This window comes from Stigmatopora argus, chromosome 22 (assembly GCF_051989625.1).
Source record: "Stigmatopora argus isolate UIUO_Sarg chromosome 22, RoL_Sarg_1.0, whole genome shotgun sequence".
Taxonomy (NCBI): domain Eukaryota; kingdom Metazoa; phylum Chordata; class Actinopteri; order Syngnathiformes; family Syngnathidae; genus Stigmatopora; species Stigmatopora argus.
In genome coordinates this window covers 11,470,001-11,492,116 of record NC_135408.1, presented here as the reverse complement: position 1 = coordinate 11,492,116, position 22,116 = coordinate 11,470,001, and the positions used below count along the sequence as shown (strand labels likewise).

The window sequence follows — 22,116 nt, the reverse complement described above, 5'->3', positions numbered from 1 at the left end:
ATTAGAATTTTGTATGATCGATGAATCGATCAGTTGGGCATTATGCACGTCTCTTTTAGTTACTCCAGGGACTTGGATAGGTATGAATGGATGGCAAATTGTCATTGGCTTGTATAAAGAGTAATCAAGTTTATTCATTTGTCCATTTTCTATACTGCTGCTATTGAAAAACACTTAGATCGAGCACTTGGGACAAATGAAGTCGGGTTAATGCATGTTTTTGAAATGTGGCCATTGGAGTTGGAGGAAAGTCAGTTAAACACATTCAAGGGAGACCAGATTCGAACCCAGAACCGGAAGAGAAAAAACACTTTTCTGCTCAGCGAGACTAATTGAGTAAAATGGCTGTTTTGTCAATAATAGATTACCTGACTATTTGCTGTCAAAGCCTTTGTCGTGAAGCTCATTTGGCTATTTATTGCTATGGCTAGATTGTATTTTCATTTTTTTTCTTACTTATTGTCTCTTTTGACCTTTTTTTGTGCCCTCCTTATTTCTGCCTGTAGCTATTTTCCCATTAACAAAGAGGAGTGAAAAGGTGCATCATTTTTGTCAAATCTTTTGTGTGCACGCATGAATGTGAGGGTTGCACAAAAGAAAAATCAGATTGGCTTTCGCGGGAAGGAAGAAAATCATTTTAAATAGGTCCTCTGTGTTAAACTGTTTGCTCTGGGGCTTAAGGATTGCTCACCTCTCCAAATACTATTTTAGCTTGAAAGCAAAATATTTCCCCGGCTGAGCTTTCACACGGGAGCACGAGGGAAAGCCCCGGCAACCGCAAGGCTCGCGGGCATACTCTACTATACTCTCTTCTGACATCAAGAGAGGGGCAGAGAGTCAAAAAGGGGGGTGGGCTATTAATAAAATGACTCCTTAATGGCCACTTCTTTGAGCTTGGCAAAGGAAGACAAGGAAATTGATGGACGAGGCCAAGGCCCTCATCCTTGAGCTTATGAAGTTCAAGTACGCATAAGAGGGTAGGACTCTGGGAAGTCTCACGTGGGACGACAAAGCAGACCGCAATGAGGCCGGACCGTCAGTCTTTTTTTTATATTAGAAAAAAAAATTGAAAAAATTAATATATATTATATTTTATTTTTTTTATTTAACGTCAGAGGTAGTAGTACTTTCACATATAAGCCGAATGATTGTTATATTTTTAAAAAAGTAATATATTATATATATTTTTTGTATTATTAATTGTCAGAGATGGTAGTACTTTCACATAAGCCAAATGATTTTTATATTTAAAAAAAAAAATACTATTATATATATATTTTATATATATTTTTTTATTATTATTATTAATTGTCAGAGGTAGTAGTACGTTCACATATAAGCCGAATGATTTTTTATATTTAAAAAAAATAATATTAATATATATAAATATATATATATATATATATATATATATATATATATATATATATATATATATATATAATTGTCAGAGGTAGTAGTACTTTCACATAAGCCAAATGATTTTTATATTTAAAAAAAAAAATACTATTATATATATATTTTATATATATTTTTTTATTATTATTATTAATTGTCAGAGGTAGTAGTACGTTCACATATAAGCCGAATGATTTTTTATATTTAAAAAAAATAATATTAATATATATAAATATATATATATATATATATATATATATATATATATATATATATATATATATATATATATATATATATATATATATATATATATATAATTGTCAGAGGTAGTAGTACTTTCACATATAAGCCAAATGATGGAATTCAATGCTTTTATTGTCATTATACAAGTATACTGAGATTTAAAGCAAATAACAACAATAAACAAAAAGACAAATAAATAATCAATAAATAACAACTCATAAAGAAATCATCAATAAATAAGCATAAGTAGTCAACAACATAAATAAGTAGGCAAGTGCAGAAATAACAATAACAAACAAATTAAGAGATAAATAATCAAGAAATAGATCAATATTTAATAATAATAAATAAATGATTTAAAAAAAATAAGTAATGAATAAATAAGTGCATCGCCAACTCTATTCCGTTGTTGCCAACTAATTCAGCCGTGTCGCCTATACAAAATATAAACATTGCAGTTATGAAAACAACAATGGCAATTCCAACATTATATACCACATTAAAAAAAACATTATAATAAAACACAATCCCCTGGGGAAAAAGAGTAGATATTTCAATACGCAATTGGGATTACTTAAGTGCTGGAGCACCATAACATTTTTTTTTTCAATGTGGGAAAACTGATTTTTTTTTTCCAACTGTTTTGTTTTTTATTTTATTTATTCTGAAGGGTTTCTTCTAATGAAATAATGTTCCACCCGGACAATAAGTTCTTAAAAATGGTGAAGTCTGCCAAGGGCATCTTCCTTTTATAACATTTCTTTGATAGCAGTGTAGTGGCAAATGTGCCCTCAGCGTGACTGCCTTTTTAATTGTGCATTTGCTGGTCTGTGAGCCGCTGGAATCTGCAGAAGCTCTCTGCGAGAACATCACTTTGTATCACCATAGCGACCTCCTCGCATGCAGAACAGGAAACCTCATAAATATGGAGCGCTGACAGATTTGAGAAATCGGCTTCCGCCAGTGTTTCTCTCAAGCTATTTTGTTAATGTCAACATGAGGGAAACTTGTTGATGTTTCGCCCTCGGTGGATAGAATTCATAATTACGCAACCTAGCAAAGGTTTTGTTTGGGTTTTTTTTTATGGGAGATAATACGTAACCCATACGTCCCCGAAACATGCGTTAAAATCTTCCTCCGCCTGACATAGTCGTCGTTGAGAAGCAATTGATTCGCGCCGGACCTTTTAATTCCTGAACGACGCCATTTATTTCCCCAGCTTCTTTGTCGCGTGACCAATACGTGCTAATGATTACGAACGCTTAAAAAAATGTCATTACCAGAGGTAGAAAGAAACCAAATTCTTGTAAAAGCACCGAAGCACAGACGGGGCGCTGAACACGATTCTCTGACGACGATATAGGTTTCTTCTAGAAAAGAACAACGGAAAGTCTTGTTAGAAATTTGCCCATTGTCGCCAGGCTCCTATCATTTCTGTTTTAATTATGATCACTGAAATAGAATACAAGATGGCCCCCTTTGCAAAGGGATGGTTGATGAAGGGGCAGCTGAGCTTTCTCCTTGACCGTGACCCTTATTTTTCATAACTATCTTAATGATGTGATGCTTCATTGAGCACTTTAGGGAGTTTTATTTTTCAACATTCTGTTGATTGGCTGCGATGGTACCGACGCCCCACAGATTCTCCGGACTCCAATTTATCTCCGTGTTTGTTTTTTGGTCCGGTCATTAGGCAAAGAAATGGCAACTCTTTGGAAGTCACGAAGTTGTGAATAGCCTTTATTTGATACGCGTTTACATTGTCAGGGATTGTCATATTTTGAGGGTGGTTCTGCCAAATTGTGAAAATGTTTTGAATCAGTTAATGGTTCAAACCATACTTTATATGCAGTAAATGTCTCTGAAAGTTCCACTTGGGCGCTTCTGACCCGATTCTATTTGTCATCAGATATCGTGTGTAGGGGTGTCGCCCCAAATTGTACAATCTGCTAGCTTTTCCGTCACGAGCTGAATGTAAATTTGCGTTTGACGTCTATTGAAATCACCGTCATAACTCATTTCCAGAGCTTTTAAATCTCTGGCTGTCACTTGGCAGGTCTGCTGTTTTCCAATCCAAACATAGCACATTAGCCCATATTGATGCCTTTGTCCTTTGATACATAATTCATCACTCACGGACCTTTGCGGCCTTTTTTTTCCACAATCATTGCGTATTTGTCCTATGTTATGGATTTGTGTCTGTGTCAGTGTGCAGAGAAAATCATTTTTAATTAACTTTTTTTTTTCGCTACTTTTTCAATATTTAGGATTTCTAAAAAACTGAGTTGAGAAACGATAGAAGCAAACCAACCAGTGAGCCAAAAGCAAATAGCTGGGAATGATGGGAAAGAAAGACATTAAGGCAGAGGTCTCCAAACCGGTCCTGGAGGGCCGCTGTGGGTGCAGGTTTTTGTTCCAACCGATCCAACACAAACAGTTTAACCAATGAGGTTTCTGCTGAAAAAAGAAGCACCTGACTGCAATCCACTGATTGCACTTCTAGGATACCAGATTGGTGGAAAGGTTTCCTCTTACCGGTTGGAACGAAAACCTGCACCCACTGCGGCCCTTTCTGGAATAGTTTGGGGACCACTGCATTAAGGCTTAAAAATATCTCTCTCAGGTTTCGTCCGATTTCAAATCTGAATTTAACTGATTTGGAACATCAGGTGACCAAAGGGTTCCCCTGAACAACCGTAGTGTTGATAGTTTATTAGCCACAATTGAAAAGGCCACTTGACCTCGAATTATCATTCTTCAATTCAATTTTCGTGCTAAAGTTGAATTAGGAGACGATCCCAAAAGGGACTACTACTACATTCCTTGTAATTACTGTATTTTCTCATGGCAACGTCGCCCAGTCACAGGTTGGAAAAAAAGAATTTGTCGGCCTTCCTCACCCACGCGTTCAATTTTACGTTCAGTCGCCCCGCCTCTTCCTTCCGTTGGGCTCTTGTTTGGACGTGATATTTTCCTCGCTTTTAGTTAAAGGGCTATTTGGCCCGGTGGCCCCCTCGATTGCCACGCAGCACTCTCCAATTTTTAAGTGGTCACGGCTGGTTCCAGTGCATATACCAAGGCGAAATAGACTTTTTGCTCTTTTCTTCATTGTGACAAAAGGCCAGCCACTTCGCTGGAGTTCCCTTTCCCCTTTTACATAGTGATAAGACATCCATTATCCTTTGAACCTTTCTTTTCACCGAGCCAGGAGTAAAGGAGAGAGTGAAAGAGGAGGAGGACGGAGAAAGATTTCCTCCCTGAGGTGAGCCAGGCCGGCCTCACCTCTGCGTGGCGGGGCTTTTTTTTTGTGAGCAGTGAAGAGGTCCTTAACCTTCTATCAGATGGAGGCACACAGTTGTGTTCTGCTTGAATAACTACATTGAAAAGCCCTCAAGCAGAGGAGATGCTTCTATAGAGTCTGCCGCCGCCGCTACCGCCGGAGAGAGCTCGTCCAACCACGGCGAGTGACGGAGAGCGAGGCGACATTGCGCGACCCGTTTGAGTGCGACCCCCGCGTCCCCTGTTAAAATGCCCATCAGTACTCTCGCTATGAATCAGTGTTCCTTGGGTGACAGGACGCTTCTCCTCAAATGATGTCAGAGCATCATGCATTTGGTATAATACACTTCCTATAACAGATCTGCCGTCCTCTTTTTGCCTCCGGCTCAAAGATGCTTTCAGTATACTAGTATGGTATCGTATTCGTAGCAGCAGAAGAAGAAGAAGAATGGCGCCTGCTCGTTGATGGTTGCGTGGGTCGAGCAGCCGGTCGGATTGCGGCCAAACGATAAATGAGGTCATAAATTCCGGAGCCTTTATGTGGTGTAGATCAATCCCTCGTGTATATATTTGCACGTTACATCGGCGATGACTTTTAAAATAGCATGAAACTGTTTAACGTAGGCTTTTCTGGTCGTTCATTTTACACGTCACATTGTGTCTGGTGTTAAGGACTGAAAAATATACCTCATATTTTCTCACATTTAATTTAATGACACTGTTCTCATTGACTTGTTAGTTCGACTAACGCTTTTTTCTTTATTGTGCTTTGATAGAAATGAAGTAAAAACGTGCAGCTTTTCTTAGAATTTCTGCGAAATATCATGAGGCAGAAATTATGACGTGATGTAATGAATGTCTGTTGAGGAAGCCATAATTGTTCGTAATTTTTCCATATAAAAATGAGCTCTCATTTGTCTCACAATTAGCGAACCTACATTTTCTCTTGGTTTCTTTGAATATATCTTTAGTGTTAATCCTGAATATTTCAGACAAGTTATGAACCTCTACTTTTGGCCCTTGTTCAGACTGGCAGTCGAAATCTGATTTTTAGCCCATCCAGATTGAAACCGGATACTCTTTTGTAGTCTGAACAGTCGCCGAGCACAGAAATCCAAATGTAGACGAGATGATTGGTTCTGACTGTCGGTAACGTCACTCTGTTCTGGATGACGCCGCCTTCATCCAATAGTGTGAGCCAGATCCGATTTGGACACTTGTTAAAACTAGTGTGAACAGGCAGCCTTATGGGATTTGAGAAGCAAACCAATTGGAATCAGATGCAGCTGCAGTCTGAACCTTAATCTAACCTCTCTTGCATGGACTGAAATTGGATGTAGATGTGATTTGCCTGGAGTCCTTTCTCACAGAAAACACAATGCTCTCATTCTCCGTCGACAATGCCACCGGCGCTGTGACAAGAGAGAAACTAACTGCATTATCTGGAGATTCTAGTTTTTCTAGAGATGCGCACAAAAGCCCAAAAAGTCCCAAAGAACTGCATGCGATTGGTGAGCTGTAGAGAAAATAAGCAGGTTTCCACTTGCCGTGCCAACGTCTTGCCCGGCAACGTCAACATCTGTGCCAAACGTGTGAGCGAGAGTGTGGCGGCGGCGGCGGCGGCGGCAGCGGCGTGCCAGCGAGAGTCTGCCGAGCTGCCAGCCACTACTTTTTATCCAATCAGACAGTTCTGCTTGAGTGAGACCCCCATTCTTGTCTGGTGCCATCTTTTCCCAAAGCTTTTCCAGCCTCCCATGAAAAGCACAGACCCGCACGCTCGCATTTTTCCCGGCACAGCATCAAGCCTTTGGAGGTCGTACGTTGTTACGCTTACCTAAAAACCATAACCGGGAAACGAGCGTTGCATTTTTTTTTCTTTCCCCCGTCTCCGTCCTTTTTTTTTTTTATATTCCCCCGAAGACGAAATTACAGAGTGAATGAGCATGCCTGGCTCTGTTTTTTAAAGCAGTTCTTCAAAGATAAAAAAATAAAAATAAAACAATCACAGGTTGTCTGTGGAGAAGAGACGCGTGAAGGAAAAATGCAGGCTGCCTATCTGTGTGTGGCTTTATTGGACATGATGAGGGATGATATTATGGTGGATGCTCCTGCTGCCGCGCTGCTGAAATGAGGATGGATGGCCATTTATCTCACTTTGGCTTAGTGTAATGCATTTATCCGTCTCCTTTCCCAAGAATGGACAATGGTGTTCGCCAAACAAATTGTCCAAACCGCTCTCTATTTTCCTCAGTGCTTGTCGTTATTGTCATTTCCTATGAGTTTTTTTACTGGCGTGTTTCAGATGCATGATCATAAAGGGAAATGCTGTCTGTACATCAACGTATATTGACTTCTGGTCATGAACTGATTGGCTGCCAAATAAAAAAATGTTTAAAAAAGAACAGTAGCTTTGGCGTGTTACTGTTTATAATACAGAAACTAAGGAATCTTCCAAACTCTTCTACACTCACACGCCGGCTCAGTGAAAGTGCTCATGGCCATTGTTGGCTTTTATTGATGTGTAGACCGTGTTGTTTTACCTTGTTTTGTCGCCGGTCTTTTGGTCGTCGGTCTTTTGGTCGCCCGTTGTCGCGGCCGGGGCGACCAAAAGGCCGCGACCAAAAGACCGCGACCAAAAGACCGCGACCAAAAGACCGCGACCAAAAGACGGCGAGCAAAAGACTGGCGACCAATCGACCACACACGGGTTGTCACTGGTCTGAAGTTATTTCCCAACTAACTCAGAAGCTGCCCTTGACGACGCTATACGTCCGATCTCTTCTGATTGGCTGGCCTTTCGGCGATGATCATTCAATGCCTAAGTCGAAAAGATTAAGGTAACACGAGACACTAAAAAGCACCCTCTCTTCTCTCTTGCAGGTTGACGATGCACTACTTATGTTCGATAAGGCTACGAACAGACATCGAGGTAAGTGCACTGCAAACTGAACTGAAAAAAAATGCCCATTTTATATCCTTTCCTTTTGCGATAACGCCAAACCGTTCCTTTTCACGTGATATTAGCTGTCAAATTGATCAATAAGATGCTGCAAATGTTTCAACATCGGCCCGCCTGCTTGCATGTGCGTGCCGTGGTGTTTGCGTGTTATACAGATGTGCTTAAAGGCTATAAGATTGGGAGATGGTGGCTGCTGTGCAGTCAGATAACAGTGTCAGATAACGCCTTGGAGAAGCAGTGACTTTATCGCACGCTCATCGGAGTCTTATCTTTCGATGAGAGAGCGTCTCTCTCTCTCTCGCTTTCTCTCTCTTTCTCTTTCTCTTTCTCGCGATTTCTCTCTCAAGCAGAGGACTTTCCAAAGACAGGTTTCCTCCTCGCGCCGTAAGCCAGCACTGTGTGTTTAAGCCAAACGGCGTACTCAAAGGCAGGATTTAACCACTGGTTACCACACATAGGGCTGTCATTTATCTGGGCTGCTTCTATTGGCTGGAAAATAACATGAAAGTAACAGCAATGTCTGGTTCTTTTGGTGTGTATGTGTGTGTTTGTGTGTGTGTGTGCTTTTGCTATCTGTCTCTCTGTGTCCTTCGCTTTCTGTCTCCATTATTGCATCTGAGAGTAGTCAACAGGCACTGACAGGTCTTTCCACAAGAGAAGGATGCAGGCTTTTCTGTCACATCAGTCAGATTTCTCGTTAGTTCCTCGCCGGGATATTTGGGGGGAAATCTTTTGAGGTCAGAGACTTCTTTTTAAAGTATCTTCACTTGTTTATAGTGTACACCAAAGGTGTCAGACTCGGGTTGGTTCGCGGGCCGCTTTAACGTCAACTTGATTTCACGTGGGCCGGACCATTTTAGATATATTTAGATTTTTTTTAAATAAATGGATTAAAAGAACTGGATTAAAAGCCCTGAATATTCAGTTTTTTATAGATCTAAACCAGTTTATTTTAGATTTTTTATATATTTTTAGATTTTACAAAATGATTTTTTAACTAAAAACTGAAAAAATGGATTAAAAAATGACAATTATTGATTTAAAAGTTGGAAAATCAGGAAATTTAATATACATCTATACTCTTCATTTGAATTTGATCCTAAAACAGAAAGTCGGCACTCATGATTTACTTTCCCGGGCCACACAAAATGATGCAGAGGCCCAGATTTGGCCCCCAGGCCACCACTTTGACACATCTGGTGTACACAAACATGAGCGCCCGATTCAGTTGGCCGGATTTTTGTTGTGGGCTCGAGTCTGTCCCTCATCTCATTGATGGGTCGTTGCGTATAATTTAGGCATATTAAGATAGCACTTTGATATTGACGAAGATATTGCGCATTTTTCATGATTCATTTATTTGAAATGATGAACGATTTTTGCGGATGTTGGTAGAGCTGCTATACGGCGCAATGTATGTAATAATGTGATTTTGTGTGACCAAATGCATTCAGGCGAATGTGAGTACTGCCGCTGTAAATGACGTTGTCTTTTGTTGATTGATACAACTCAAAGGAACAAACGGCTTTATTCTTATTTTTCCAAAACCAAATGTTATTTCCCATTTCCATGGCAACTGGTCATCTCCAATCAGAATTCAACCGTCAAACGCTGACCATTTCTCGTTAGATTTATGAGCAGTTACGTCTTTGTTTGTGATGGCAACATTTGTAAAACAAAGGCATAAAAATAATGTCAGCATTACTCCTGACCTCGTCTATGGAGAGAAGCTTCTCCGTATCTGCGTTAATATGCCGTGCCTCCAAATGCTTTGAGCCCAGTAAACCGTTTCCAGGCGTGGAAACGTGATCTTTGGCTCGGAGGGGATTTTAATCTGTCGTGACAGGACCTAGCGTGGGGTCTTGGAGATGAAGGCCTTTTCTTTTCTTCCTCACTTTCTCTACTGTCTACTGCACGGGGAGAACTCCCTGAGAGAGCGTGGACACGGCGCTCTGGGACTTTGCAGACGTTTGCAAAATGCCCTTCAATCCAAGACGGCGCCAGAGGGGAAAAAAGCTTCCATTTTTTTTTGACGACGACAACAGCCACGTTTCCGTTGAGTTTCTTCGCTCGTTGCTTCCCTTAATAGCATTTTGATACGGCGTTCCAGCGGGATTTTGAAACGGTAGACATTTAGCGCTTTTACGTGGAGACAACAGGTCTCCCAGATGAAAGACGTTGAGTGAGAACGTTTTAATAATTCATTGGTAGCACTAGTGTGGTGGTGGTGGTGTAGTATTAATGACTCAACTGCTCCATGACCACAAACGAAAGGAGATTAAATATATTATAAGTGAAACCAGTGTCTTGCTTCACTGCCCGCACTCCCAATCAATTTCCCACCTGTGTAGATTTTTATGCTACAGATTGAGTCATGAAAAAATAATTCCAGCTTCTGCTGTCGTATTAAAAAAAGATCAGCCGTCGCTCATTTTATCTCTGTCCGAATCCATTATGCCGATTTATAACGTCCTCCAGCTTATCAATATCTTTTTTTTCCATGCATATCTCTGTAAATATAGTGAAGCCTATTTTCTCACGGCTTATCATTATCATATCATTATTCGTGTAATACTACACCGTGAAAGCTATTAGAGGAAACAGAAACCGGTAAAGGTCTTGGCAGGGGGGAGGAAAAAAACTGCAGTTGCTTATTACTTTTTAACCTTGAGTTTAATGTGATAGAGTCAAAGTGGGTGGGAGATGCTTGATTGACACCTGATTGGAAGTGTGATTTCTTTGGGGCTGTGCTGAATTGGTTAGGGGACAACCGTCACACTCCACTAGCAGCCGTATTGTCCGATTCCATCCCCGCGAGCCCCAACGAACCAATGCCAGAGACGCTCTCTACATTTCCCATTTTCACCCTCCCACCCGTCTTTTTTTATTTTTTTTATCCCGCAGTCTTATTTGTCTCTCTTGCCCGGCCGGCTTCGCCACCTCTCGCCTTTCTCCCATCGTGTCTTTCGCTCAGGGGACAATGGCCATAAGCAAAGCCTCCAACAAAGACGTGTGTAGAGCACCATCTCCTTGGCATTTAAAGGACTAGAATACTGTCGATTGTGTTGGAAATTGAACTCTCCGAAGCCGTTCCCGCTTTAGCCGGGGCTTCATTGTGGGCGACTTGAATGTCTTTGGTGAGCGGCTTGGACCGTCCGACGTTGGATGGCAGAGGGCACCTATTGTTCCATGTTTTAGCTCGCTGAACCACCTCCATTCAACCTTCCCCTTTCTCCTGAAACTCATTTTGTCGGGAGACATGAGAGAGTAGGATGTGTACATTGGGAATAACAGTTTTTGGAGGGCGTTTTTGGGTGTTTTTGGGTGTACTTTGGAGCTGAGACCTGTTTGTGCATATGTACTGGAAGTGGACATTGTATAGCATGGGTGTCAAACGCGGGTTGGTTCGTGGGCCAGACTGTTTTAGGTACATACATACATATATACTATATATATATTTTAAGCGGATTAAAAGAAATTGATCCTAAACATTCATTTTTTTATAGATCTAAAAGAATGTTTATTCGAGCTTTTTTTTCGTAGCAATGGAAAACGTCTTTTAATCATTTGTTTTTCATTTCAAAAGAAAACATATTTTTTTTATGTTCAATATTAAAGTGGAAAACCGGACATAGTTTTATATATTTATTTTCAGATTTTACAAAACGCTTTTTGAACTAAAAACACAAAAAGAAAACATTTGGATTCAAAAAAATTGCAATTTTTGATTTAAAAAGGGGAAAATCAGGAAATGTAATATACATCTATAATCTTCATTTGAAATTGATCCTAAAACTGAAAGATTAATTATTTATTTTCTTGGGCTGCACAAAATGATGCGGAGGGCCAGATTTGGCCCCTGGGATGCCATTTTGACACCTGTGTTGTATAATAACAGTGTGAACAAACTGCGTTGCCAAATTAAAAAGTTTGTTTCATGAGTTGGAAGCTACACTCTTAACTTCTCGAATGTATTTAGCCATTTTCAAGGCGCAAGCTAATATTAGTTGCGGCACCTTCACACATTGTCACTCGTCTTGTTTTACTTACACCGCTAACAAGTATGATGCAATGCACGTGTAAGTTTCCTAAATATTGCTCCGTAAAAGTTAACGCAATTAGTGCCGCCTTAATTGTGTGACTGATTACAAGCCAAATTCTTACTTGGCTTTCAATGATGCAAGTGTTAGAAATGCACGACAGATTTGGGGATCAGGCTAAATGTTTGTTTATTAGTGTCGTGCATATTAGAATGCATGTTCTTGGACAAGAAAAGGATCGGTGGCATTGTGAGGATGAAAATAATTGGTGTACGGCCATTTTCTTTTTTGGTTTGCGCTGGTCGTCAAGGCTGTTTTTCCACCTGGCACGGGAAGAGAGGACCGCTTGGTGGTTGTCTGTAATCCCTTTACCTGAATTGGCACAAAAGCTTGCAAGTGCAGCTTTCAGTGAAGAGTTGGCAGGGAGAAGTCAATGTCACACAGAGTCAGTTGCTTTCCAAACAATCCCAAAATGTTTGATGGGGAGTATTTTCCAAGAGATTGTGGCCGTCGGGTTAGAACCATCTCAAGTTGACGTTCGCTTTTCAACTAGCCTTACACTTTTATTGAGTGAATTCGAGTGGACAAATTCAGTCTTCGTGTCCACCATCTGGTGCGCTCCGCAAAAGCAAATTGACATAATACAGTACTAACTAACTTTAGGATGCATAACCGACCAATGCCTACATTCAGGGTAACGAGCCTTGGGGTCATTTTTTACTCCGAATGCATTTAAGGGTAGGAATAAGTTTCAATATCTGTTAAAAGGATCATTTCCATCGTGTCCAAACTAGTGGATATCCCACAACTTTATATTTCTTGCGCTGTCTGTCATCGTACATGCCTATTGGACATGGACATTTACCTTCTGGGCCGGCAGAATTAGAAGACAAATATCATTGTTCTCATTACCTCCAGTCATTCTACAAAGGCTGTACAGTCTCGGTCAGGCAACGGAGTGTTGTTCTCAGAAAAAGCTCAGCGTTTGACGTCACCCCGACGCCTCATCAGCCACCGGTGTCGGGGATTGAACATGGCCGACTGAGCAGAGGATGTCTGGTCGCAAAGTGATTGCTGGCTCATTGGCCGCGTCGGGCAAAGTGCGGACGGAGAACGCGTGCTGTTCCAAAGAAGACGGGAAGCAGAAAGACCAAATGGAAAGAGCGGAAAGGGAGAACAAGGAGAGCCGTAATGATGTCATGGTGAGGCGGAGCGATGGCGGATAGAAAGAAAAAGGCAAGTGCCTCGATGGGGAGCCTCCCCTGCTTACTCCCGTGGCAAGAAAAGTAGCGGCCATGGCTTGAAAAGAGCGCCAGGCGACCTCGGCCTGGCGCTTCCAGCAATTAGAGATCAGTCCAGCGGATGCCTCCTGGCCAGCCTGCAAATCCCTCCAAAATACCCCCTGATTACTGCCGCAGGACACGGGCTGTTTACCAAATGGATCTCACCATGGTTAGAAGGAGCTTTGATAATACCTTCTTTTGCTTCAGGCGAGAGACAGCGATGGCTCCTCTCGCTTCTCCACACGGCACGACTTCTTCGACTTGAGCGATTCTCCTCAAAGTAGCCGCCAAGGAAAAGCGCCCGTCAACGTTACGAGAGCGCCAAACCTGTTTGGCTCCAACGCATTTTTTTCACTTGCGTGTCCTCGAGGCATACTTTCATTGGGAATGTCCTCTGCCGGCAAATCCTTTTTTAAACAAACTAGATCCCCGCCGATTCCGCCGGAGCCGTGGTGTTTGCACATCGGCGCTGCTCTTTGCTCCGAGTACTGCCGGGCTTCCTCCACTGAGAGTAAACGATCAGCCGCCGTGTCCGACACCGACAAAGTATCTGGAAAGCAGTGTGTATCATGTCAACTTTGCACCAAATTGCAAATTTCATTTTGAGTCTCAACTGGCCGTGTCGTAAATGCATAGGATTTTTTGATAGGTTCATTAATAGGTGTACTTTAATATAATATAAAACATTTGTGTCCTTGCTATACTGAGCTTTCGTCTGCTTATAATGATTTAATGTATCGCACATAGTACATATAATGATTAATACACACATATATAATAATACCCCAGAATAACCCCAACAGTTTTTTTTACCCTAATGCGTCTCTCGATTTATCGTTTTTAATGTAAACGGAACCATCGAGTTGCATTGACATTACGCTGGACCAAAGGAACCGACAACCTCTGAAATATCCACTCTTTCTCTCTTCAGTTATTTCTTCTTTTTTTTCCTCTCCAGTTTTTCCAGTAGCTCCTTTAAAACTCTGAATCTATAAATTCGGTAATACATTGCCCGGGAGGTCTTCTAAGGTTAAAATTGACCGTATAATATGAGATACGGTCGTAATATTGACATTGTTATTTGTCATCTTGCACACAAGTGAGTGCTGCATTCTGATTACTATGACTTTAAAAATCAAATTCCACGTGTCATCCAAACATAAACAAAAAATGTGGCTTCGTTTCCATTCCAAATTTAGTGCCAAGACATCATCTTAAATCAATCCAATACTTTTGCCCTGTGCAATTCTACAACAAAGTGAACGATAAAGAAGATATCAGTGTTGCTCAACGGTAAAGATTTGTTAGTGTACGAAGGAAAATGTGAGATCTGTGCACCTTTCCTGGTGAGCCCTGGCTCGCTCTTTTGCTGAAATGAATCACCTTCACGCAGCCAGTCTTAGCATTTAGTGTGAATGTCATATAAATGGCACAGCTAATCGTTGGCTATGGCTCTACCTCCACCTGGGGGCCTCCTGCCACGGCCTAATCACAGTGGCAAAGGAAATGATGTGCTTAGCCACTCTTAATAACTGCTCTGGCTCATCAGTTTCTGGACCTCTAGTTTGCGAGGTGTCCAAATTCACAACTCACCAGACCTGGAATGCCTTTAGGGAACACTTTTCTGCTCTCCAAGGTCCGTCCCTTCTTCCCCCGCCACATGTTAAAACGTCCAGAAGCATTTCCACATGAAAACGAGTGAGGAATCCATCCATTTAAATAAAGGATGGATAGATTTATTTTTAAATGTTCATATCCTCCAATAACCATGGAAACCTCCCTCTGTTTAATATTTACTGTTGACAAATGAGCCCTATACTTGAAAAGGATGCCTCTCCTTTACGCAAGGGAAAAAGAAAATGTCATTCCCTGTAAATTTTTTAGTCTAAACGACATTCTTACATAAGTTTAATTACAACAATTACTGTATTTTCTCGCATGTAAGCCGTATTTGTAACTAAAAAATAGGATGACCAAATCAAGGGTACGCCTTATATGTGCACAACTTAGACTTGACATGCACGATACGCCATAACGCAAGACAATGTGGCCGATACGGTCATTTATCACAAAATAGAGAAAAAATAAACAGATAAAACGCTAAACAAAACTTATTTTTACGTCTATGAATGAAATTCAAGAAAAAAAATAATAAACCGTATCTTGAATAAAACGTGAAAAAGCTCACTCACTTGTGCCTGCCATTGCTCGCTCAGGACGCCACCATCTTACCTTGTACCGTGAGTTAAACATGCTCTGACTGGTGTTCGTAGTGTATACTATGTCAGCACTGCTCACATGACTTCCTTTTTCTCAGAAATACCATGTGCGATAATTTTTCTTAAGATTTTCCCTTCAAAGTAACACATTTTGTACTCCCTATCAAAACCGTGAATAAAATTGTGAATCTTTTACGAGAGAAATCGTAAAATTCAACGATTTTAAGGCAATTTTAAGGGCACGGCTTATACGCGGGGGCTGCCAATATGCGAGAAAATAGGGTAGAATTGCATTACATTACAATTTTTTTTCCATCCATTTGGCAAAGGGTTGTAGATATTAGACGTATTAGTGTATTGTGATATGCAAATGGGATCCTACTTGCCGAATATTTCTTTCAAAAATCTGTTTGGACATTTTACTGGCAGCCCCATAGTCCGTGTGCGTCCCTTTTTTTGAATTGGATTGAGCGACGGGAAGGAGAATGGAGGCAGGAGACGGTGGAGGAAAAAAAGCCTGGGGTTTTAATCTCTTCCCCGTGTTTATCTCGCCACCAGGAGACAAACCATGTGCCATTAAAAACATCAGCTGCTCCCACTGCTTGGTCACACAGCTGAACCCCAGAAGACGTTTGAAGGACAAAATGAAAAAGCCCAGAAAGGCATATTTTTTCCTATTGGACCACTGGCCTAGTTTGATGTGCATGTGGGTGCCAGAAAGCAATATTGATTAGATAGATATCGGAATGCCTTTTGTTTGCTGTGATCTTAAGCAAAGGCAGAGAATGATGCCGAATATTTTCCTCCTCAGCCCACGCGAGGAATGGTTCTCTTTAGGAAATGGAAATGGCGTCTTGAAATTGTCATCATATTGAGAGTTAGCGAGCCTTTGACCTTGTCGTGCCCCCGTAGCTTGTCTATTTGTGACCAGCCGGATGCTCTTAGAAAGCCAAACCATCGGGGAGGATCTACTGCTCACATCATCATTCTCGCTACAGCTAATAGTGGATTTACCAAGGTTAAACCTCCTGTGAGATTGACCTAGAATACGCATGTTTAAATCTACTGCCCCACAAACATGAGATAAGCTTGGTTAACATTTTTTTTTTAAAGTATTAGCATTACGAAAAGGGCTTCTTAATGTGTGTAGTGTTGCTTTTTGACTATGTCAAAGTCAAGACGGTGGATATGTTTATTTGGAGAAGATTGTTCATGAAGTGCTACATTATTTTTGGGGGGGCGGTCTAGTCTGTATTTACAGCCTGATTGGTGCTTAGCCAGGCGTCTTCCAGCTGAGTGCGGCACATGAGGGAATTGGCTAAATGTCTTCCACGCCGCATCCGTAAAATCTGTTGCCTTTGTAACATTTTTGAAACATGCTGATCACATCAACAAAGGCACTCCATTAATACCATTTTTAACTCTCGGCGGAGTCCTCTTTGGAGAAGTCCTTCTCCCAGAATGATGAATAATTTAAAACCTTGCATATAGCCGTGTTAATAGGAATGGGATTTTTGTTTGCGTCCGTTTGAGTTTTGCTTCAAAATAACCGTACGCAGATAGCGGCTTTGTCAGGCAAGAAGAATGCAATAATGGCTCGTTTTCTTTCGGGCACTTTAACAATCACGTCAACGTTCGATGTTATGCTGAAATATGAGAGCAACACTTTTCAGGGTTCGTCACCAGATGAAATGCACCTGCACAATCTAATAATCTAAAAATCGGTCTGGGTCGTTTAATTTTGGAGTGTTTACTTTGGAGATTGAAATTGCTTGATTTTTAGAGTCGCGTAGATGGCGAAAATGTGCTTGGCTATGGCATGGGAATGTCCGATCCATGAGGCGTGTGAGTGTATAAGAGTGTGTATGTACATGGGTTGTCCCCTTAGGAAGGGACTTCAGTCAGGGTCTTAACAAGTTCTCCAACAAAACACAATAAATGTACAGGAAATTTGGAGCTTTTCTTTAGCCTAATAATTAATAGGGCATTAAGTATGACAAAATAATAATTCGCAGTTTGTATTTAGGGAATTTGAGCTACAATTTTAAATAGTAATTATCAATAACCTTCCGGGCGACCAAACGTCCGAGTACCCCGTGGCATTGACGGCGATAGACGTCCAACGCATTTGGACCGTCGTCAATGGCAGTGATTATGAGCGCGTTCCACCCCAGAACTTCACGTTGAGTTGTTTTCAAAATATCAGAAAATCCAAATTGTCTGCTGAGTCACGTCAATCACTTCTCAAAAGCCAGGTTATATCGCCACTCGTCCACCAATCCAATCCTTCATTTAAGCAATGAGGCACAGCAATTTCGACTCCCTTCCATGTTTTTCCGCAATTTTTGTCCCCATGCTGAACTTCAAAGTGGCTGTTTTCGAATGACAACCCACACGATTTAATCAAGCGCATTGGAAACGAGTTCCCATTCTCGCCTGCCATTGGATGTTTACTGGGCCAACTGCCATTGTTGCCCCAACAGGCAGCTGATTGGCATCCCACAGTCCTGCTGGTTTACCACTTCAACACTTGTAGGAACCTTTTCTCTTTTTATAAAAAAAACAAAAAAATGTATTCCCTTGTAAACATTTTTAAGGCCAAACAATCATCACACCGCAGGATACATCTCGGCATGTTGCTGTTCCATGGAGACTTGTTTGTGCTTTTTGGAGGAAACAAAAGCTCTCCGTGGTAGAAAACACGCAAAAAGAGCATAAAGTACATTTCCCCATATCAGCCTTGCCGGATAAAATATGTGCAAAGAAGAGGAAAATCCATAAATTAGTTGCATTTTTTTCTCTTCGGAGAGTAAGAATAACCTACAGCTAATCATATATTAGAATAATAAGCATAAAATGGGGAACAGGCAGGCTAAATATGTGTGAGAACACAACATAACTTGGCCCAGACAAACTACATTAAAAAAAGTGGAACGCATAGTCCGAAAAATACAGTTTCATAAATTCTGGAATAATAAAACATGATCATAACCAACTAGGGCGGCCCGGCAGATGAGTTGTTATAGCGTCGGAGTCACAGTTCTGAGGTCCTCGGTTCGATCCCAGTCTCAGTCGTCTTAGAAGGTCCCCACCTTGTGGACTTTCTGTGTGTGGCTCCAGTTTTTTTTAACTAGGTCTACAATGTCTTCTGTGTCTTGTGCAACCAAGAAATTTCCCGAATACGGGAGGAAATAAAGTTCTAACCTAACCTAACATTCCAAAAACATGCATTCTAGGATAGATGAACACTCTAAATTGCCCCTAACTAAGAGTGATTGCTTGTTTGACTTATCGTGGCTTGCGATTGGTTGGCCACCGTTTCCGGTTGGTGGCCGAAATCAGCTGGGATAGGCTCCAGCACCCCCCGATCCTTGTTTCGATAAACGGTTCAGAAAAAGAACGAATAAGCAACTACTCAAGAGAAAAACGAGTCAGTCTCAAAACTTCCCATTACAATTTCAAGGGAGCAACAAAAAAGAAGCAGCATTTTTTTGATTCGATGCGATTATACGAGGGCGTGTGCGCCACCGCTCTACCATAATCAGGGTTACCTAGCCAAGCGTGTGTGTCAGGGTGGAGACGCCTGGTTCATTAGCTACCATGGCAGGATAATGTATGAAGCCAATTCTTAAATGCGCCCACAGGTAAAAGGAAGCGATGGAGTGAGCAGGAAATAGGCAAGCCGCCATTGTTCTTTGGCTTCGCTGCCATTTCTTCTGACGTCGGTGCTCCCAGGTCACACTGTGCGCCTTGTTTGGTAGAGTAGAGCTCATTGGATTTACCTGATTAATTCATAAATTCATTTATTTATCGGTTTATTAGTTTTAATTGGTGGCATCTCGACGTAGCGCCCGCTTGTTTGCCGCATCTCTTCCCGGATTGACAGGTCGCTAGTCATGGTGAGATTCCCCATCCCATCAGCGTCACGCGGCGCCACGTCGCTAATTGAGTTGAATGCGTGGCCCGTCTCTCCTCGGTGGCTCCGTCTGTCGGCGTCTTGTCATCGGTTTGTCGCACTTGACAGCTTCCGAGTCAGCCTTTGTGTGTTTCAACGTGTGCCTCTGCGGAGGTGTGCTGGGATTATTTTCTTGTTTTTTGGGGGGGAAGGGGGAGCGTGTCGCTTTTCTTCTCCAATTTTTGCATACAACACCCGAGGCTTCAACACATGACGAGCGCCGAATCGTCGGGTGAGCAGTCGAAGACCCGCAACTAAAAATATGAATTGGTATCAACTATTCCGCGTCGAATTGAAATGCTAAATCTGTGTCTTATGTTTACGACAAGTCAAAGAAGTTGTCCAATCCATTCGATTTGGTAGGGTGGCCATCTTTGTCAATGGAAGCCAATGTGTTCGAATGCGTCGATTGGTCGCCGTCTTTTGGCCGCCGGTCTTTTGGTCGCCCCGACCGCGACAAAACAAGGTAAAACAACACGGTCGACGCATCAATAAAAGGCAACAATGGCCGACGTGTGAGCGTAGAAGAGTTTGTATGTACATGCGTTGTCCCTTTAAGAAGCGACGTCAGTCAGAGTCTTAACAAGTTCTCCAACAAAAAACAATAAAAGTACGGGAAATTTGGAGCTTTTCTTTAGCCTAATAATTACTAGGCCATTAAGTATGACTAAATAGTCATTCGCAGTTTGTATTTGGGGAATTTGAGCAACAATTTAAATGGTAATTATCACTTACCTTCCGGGCGACCAAAAGACCGGCGACCAATCGACCGTGGACCGTTCGAATGGGGGCATCTTAGGTCATTTTCAGTTGATTTTCAGGGACTTCGTATTAATTTTGTGGCATTTGCGGGTCACTTCTTGTTCATATTGGGACGTACAGTTCAATTTCTGTTGATTGAGGGAGCTGGAGGTCCAATCCGTTTTGACCTGGGAGGTCGGCGAATGCGTCTCCTCTAAGGCACAATCAAATGGTCGTCTCACGCTGTCATTGGCCGCCAATGAGCTACTATAGACGCCATTGTAATAGTGTTTTTATCCCAATAGGGAGTTCGGTTCTAGGCATCAACATTACATGTGAATTTGCTTGATCGGGGTCACGGATGGCGTCTGTCGCCGTGGCACCCTTGTTTTTTTGGCCCACGCAAAAGCCCCTGAGCTATAGGGTACCTTGATATGGCAGCTCATCAATAGTTCATGAGGTTATTCCAGGAATTCTTGTGGCGTGATTAAGGATGATTAATACGCCGTGGGTGCGGTGGCCTTTATTTGGCTTGCATCTGCGTAGAATAGCTAACGCCAGCCAGAAACGATGCAGACAAGCTTTGCATTTCTGCTTGTGTGATCTCGACTGGCTGCCGCTTAAAGAGTTCAAACTTAAAAGACGACGTGCGATGCGGGACCATGTCCACTTTGGAGACCGTCCCTTTATCGCCACCGCCAGCTTGTCGTTCTTTGCTCACTTGGGTCGTTTACACGGGATCATTTTTTCACGGGAAACAAATTTCAACTGACGTTAATAGCTCAAATTTAAAAACAGAAGTGGACATTTGGTAGGGGATGCGACAGCATATTTCTGGAGAATAGCGACCAGATCGTGATCCCCAACAGCAAAGAACCGCTGAAGAATAGCTTAAAGTCATTAGCTCATTGGCGATAAACCAAGCGGATCTGCTGTGACAACGAGCAGTTTTTACATTAAGCGCACACTCAAACTATGACAAATGACCACTTAGAAGACTGCAACTAAGGTAACCTATCCAGAACCAAAGTGCTTTCGTCATATTAGATGCATAAACTTTCGCCGTGACTCCGTTCCGATTTGCCGAGCCCACTGGGGTCTTGACGTGTCTTTGGTATCTTTGCGGAAGCTCGCGCCGTGTCAACTTTAGTGCTCGTGTACACTCTTGCGCACTCCAAATGAGCATCCGCCTTATCAATCCTGTCTTTTCACGCTTGTGTGAACTTCATCATGGCCGACACACGAGCTCCAATCAGAGCCTGCCGCCTCCAAACAGCGCCACAGGTGAAGAGCACCCGCATCAAAGTCACTTGTCGCTCTCCTGGTTTTATCGACGTTTCTCATCTTTTCCTGGCTTTCTCTGTCACTTCACACATTTCTTCTTCTTCTTCACCTTCCCTCATATGCATGACTATTTTCCATTTTTCTTCCCAGCCAATCTCTTGCTCACCTTTGTCTCTCTCTCTGCTTCAGTTACCTGCCAGTAAAATCTCCTTCACAAAGATCTATTTTTTCATTTATTTACAAGATTCTAGTCATCGCCCATTTCTTGAGAAAAATCCCAGTCCAACCTGTCATATCTCATGAATTAGTCTTACCTGTCACACATTTATTTATTTTTTTGGGGCTCCTACTCATTCCATTCTCGGCGTGCCCTCTTCTGCCTTTCCATCTCTCTTTGGGCCTCACATTTCATTTTTTTTCCTACACATGCCACACAGCAGTCCCTTAAGAAATGTCATTTCTGTCTTCTCTTTTTTGTTCTGTAATTTCTCCGTGTCCCTCCTTTTCACTTGGGAATTGGTTTATCGTCCGTCGTTCCCGTGTCACCGGCCCTCTGATCGGTCTCTCTTCACTTTTCCTCTTTTTCTCTCTCTCCGTCTTTGTCCTCAACACTCCTCCTCTTTTCTTTTTTTCCCCAGACTTTCACATCTGTTCTTCTCAGCCCTTTTTGGCGGCTGTCAATTTGAGGCCTTTTTTCGCGAAATGCCATCCT

The 22,116-nt window shown here is 41.9% G+C and overlaps 1 protein-coding gene across 11 annotated transcripts in view; it reads left to right on the top strand.

Moving 5' to 3' along the window:
• The window catches only part of msi2b (musashi RNA-binding protein 2b), a 196,419-nt gene that overhangs the window by 106,015 nt on the left and 68,288 nt on the right, over nt 1–22,116 (top strand). For all 11 annotated transcript variants that reach the window (XM_077591822.1, XM_077591827.1, XM_077591825.1 and 8 more), the window contains one exon: nt 7,804–7,852. In XM_077591822.1, the coding sequence (XP_077447948.1) occupies nt 7,804–7,852 (49 nt within the window). The remainder of the gene's footprint in view (nt 1–7,803; nt 7,853–22,116) is intronic.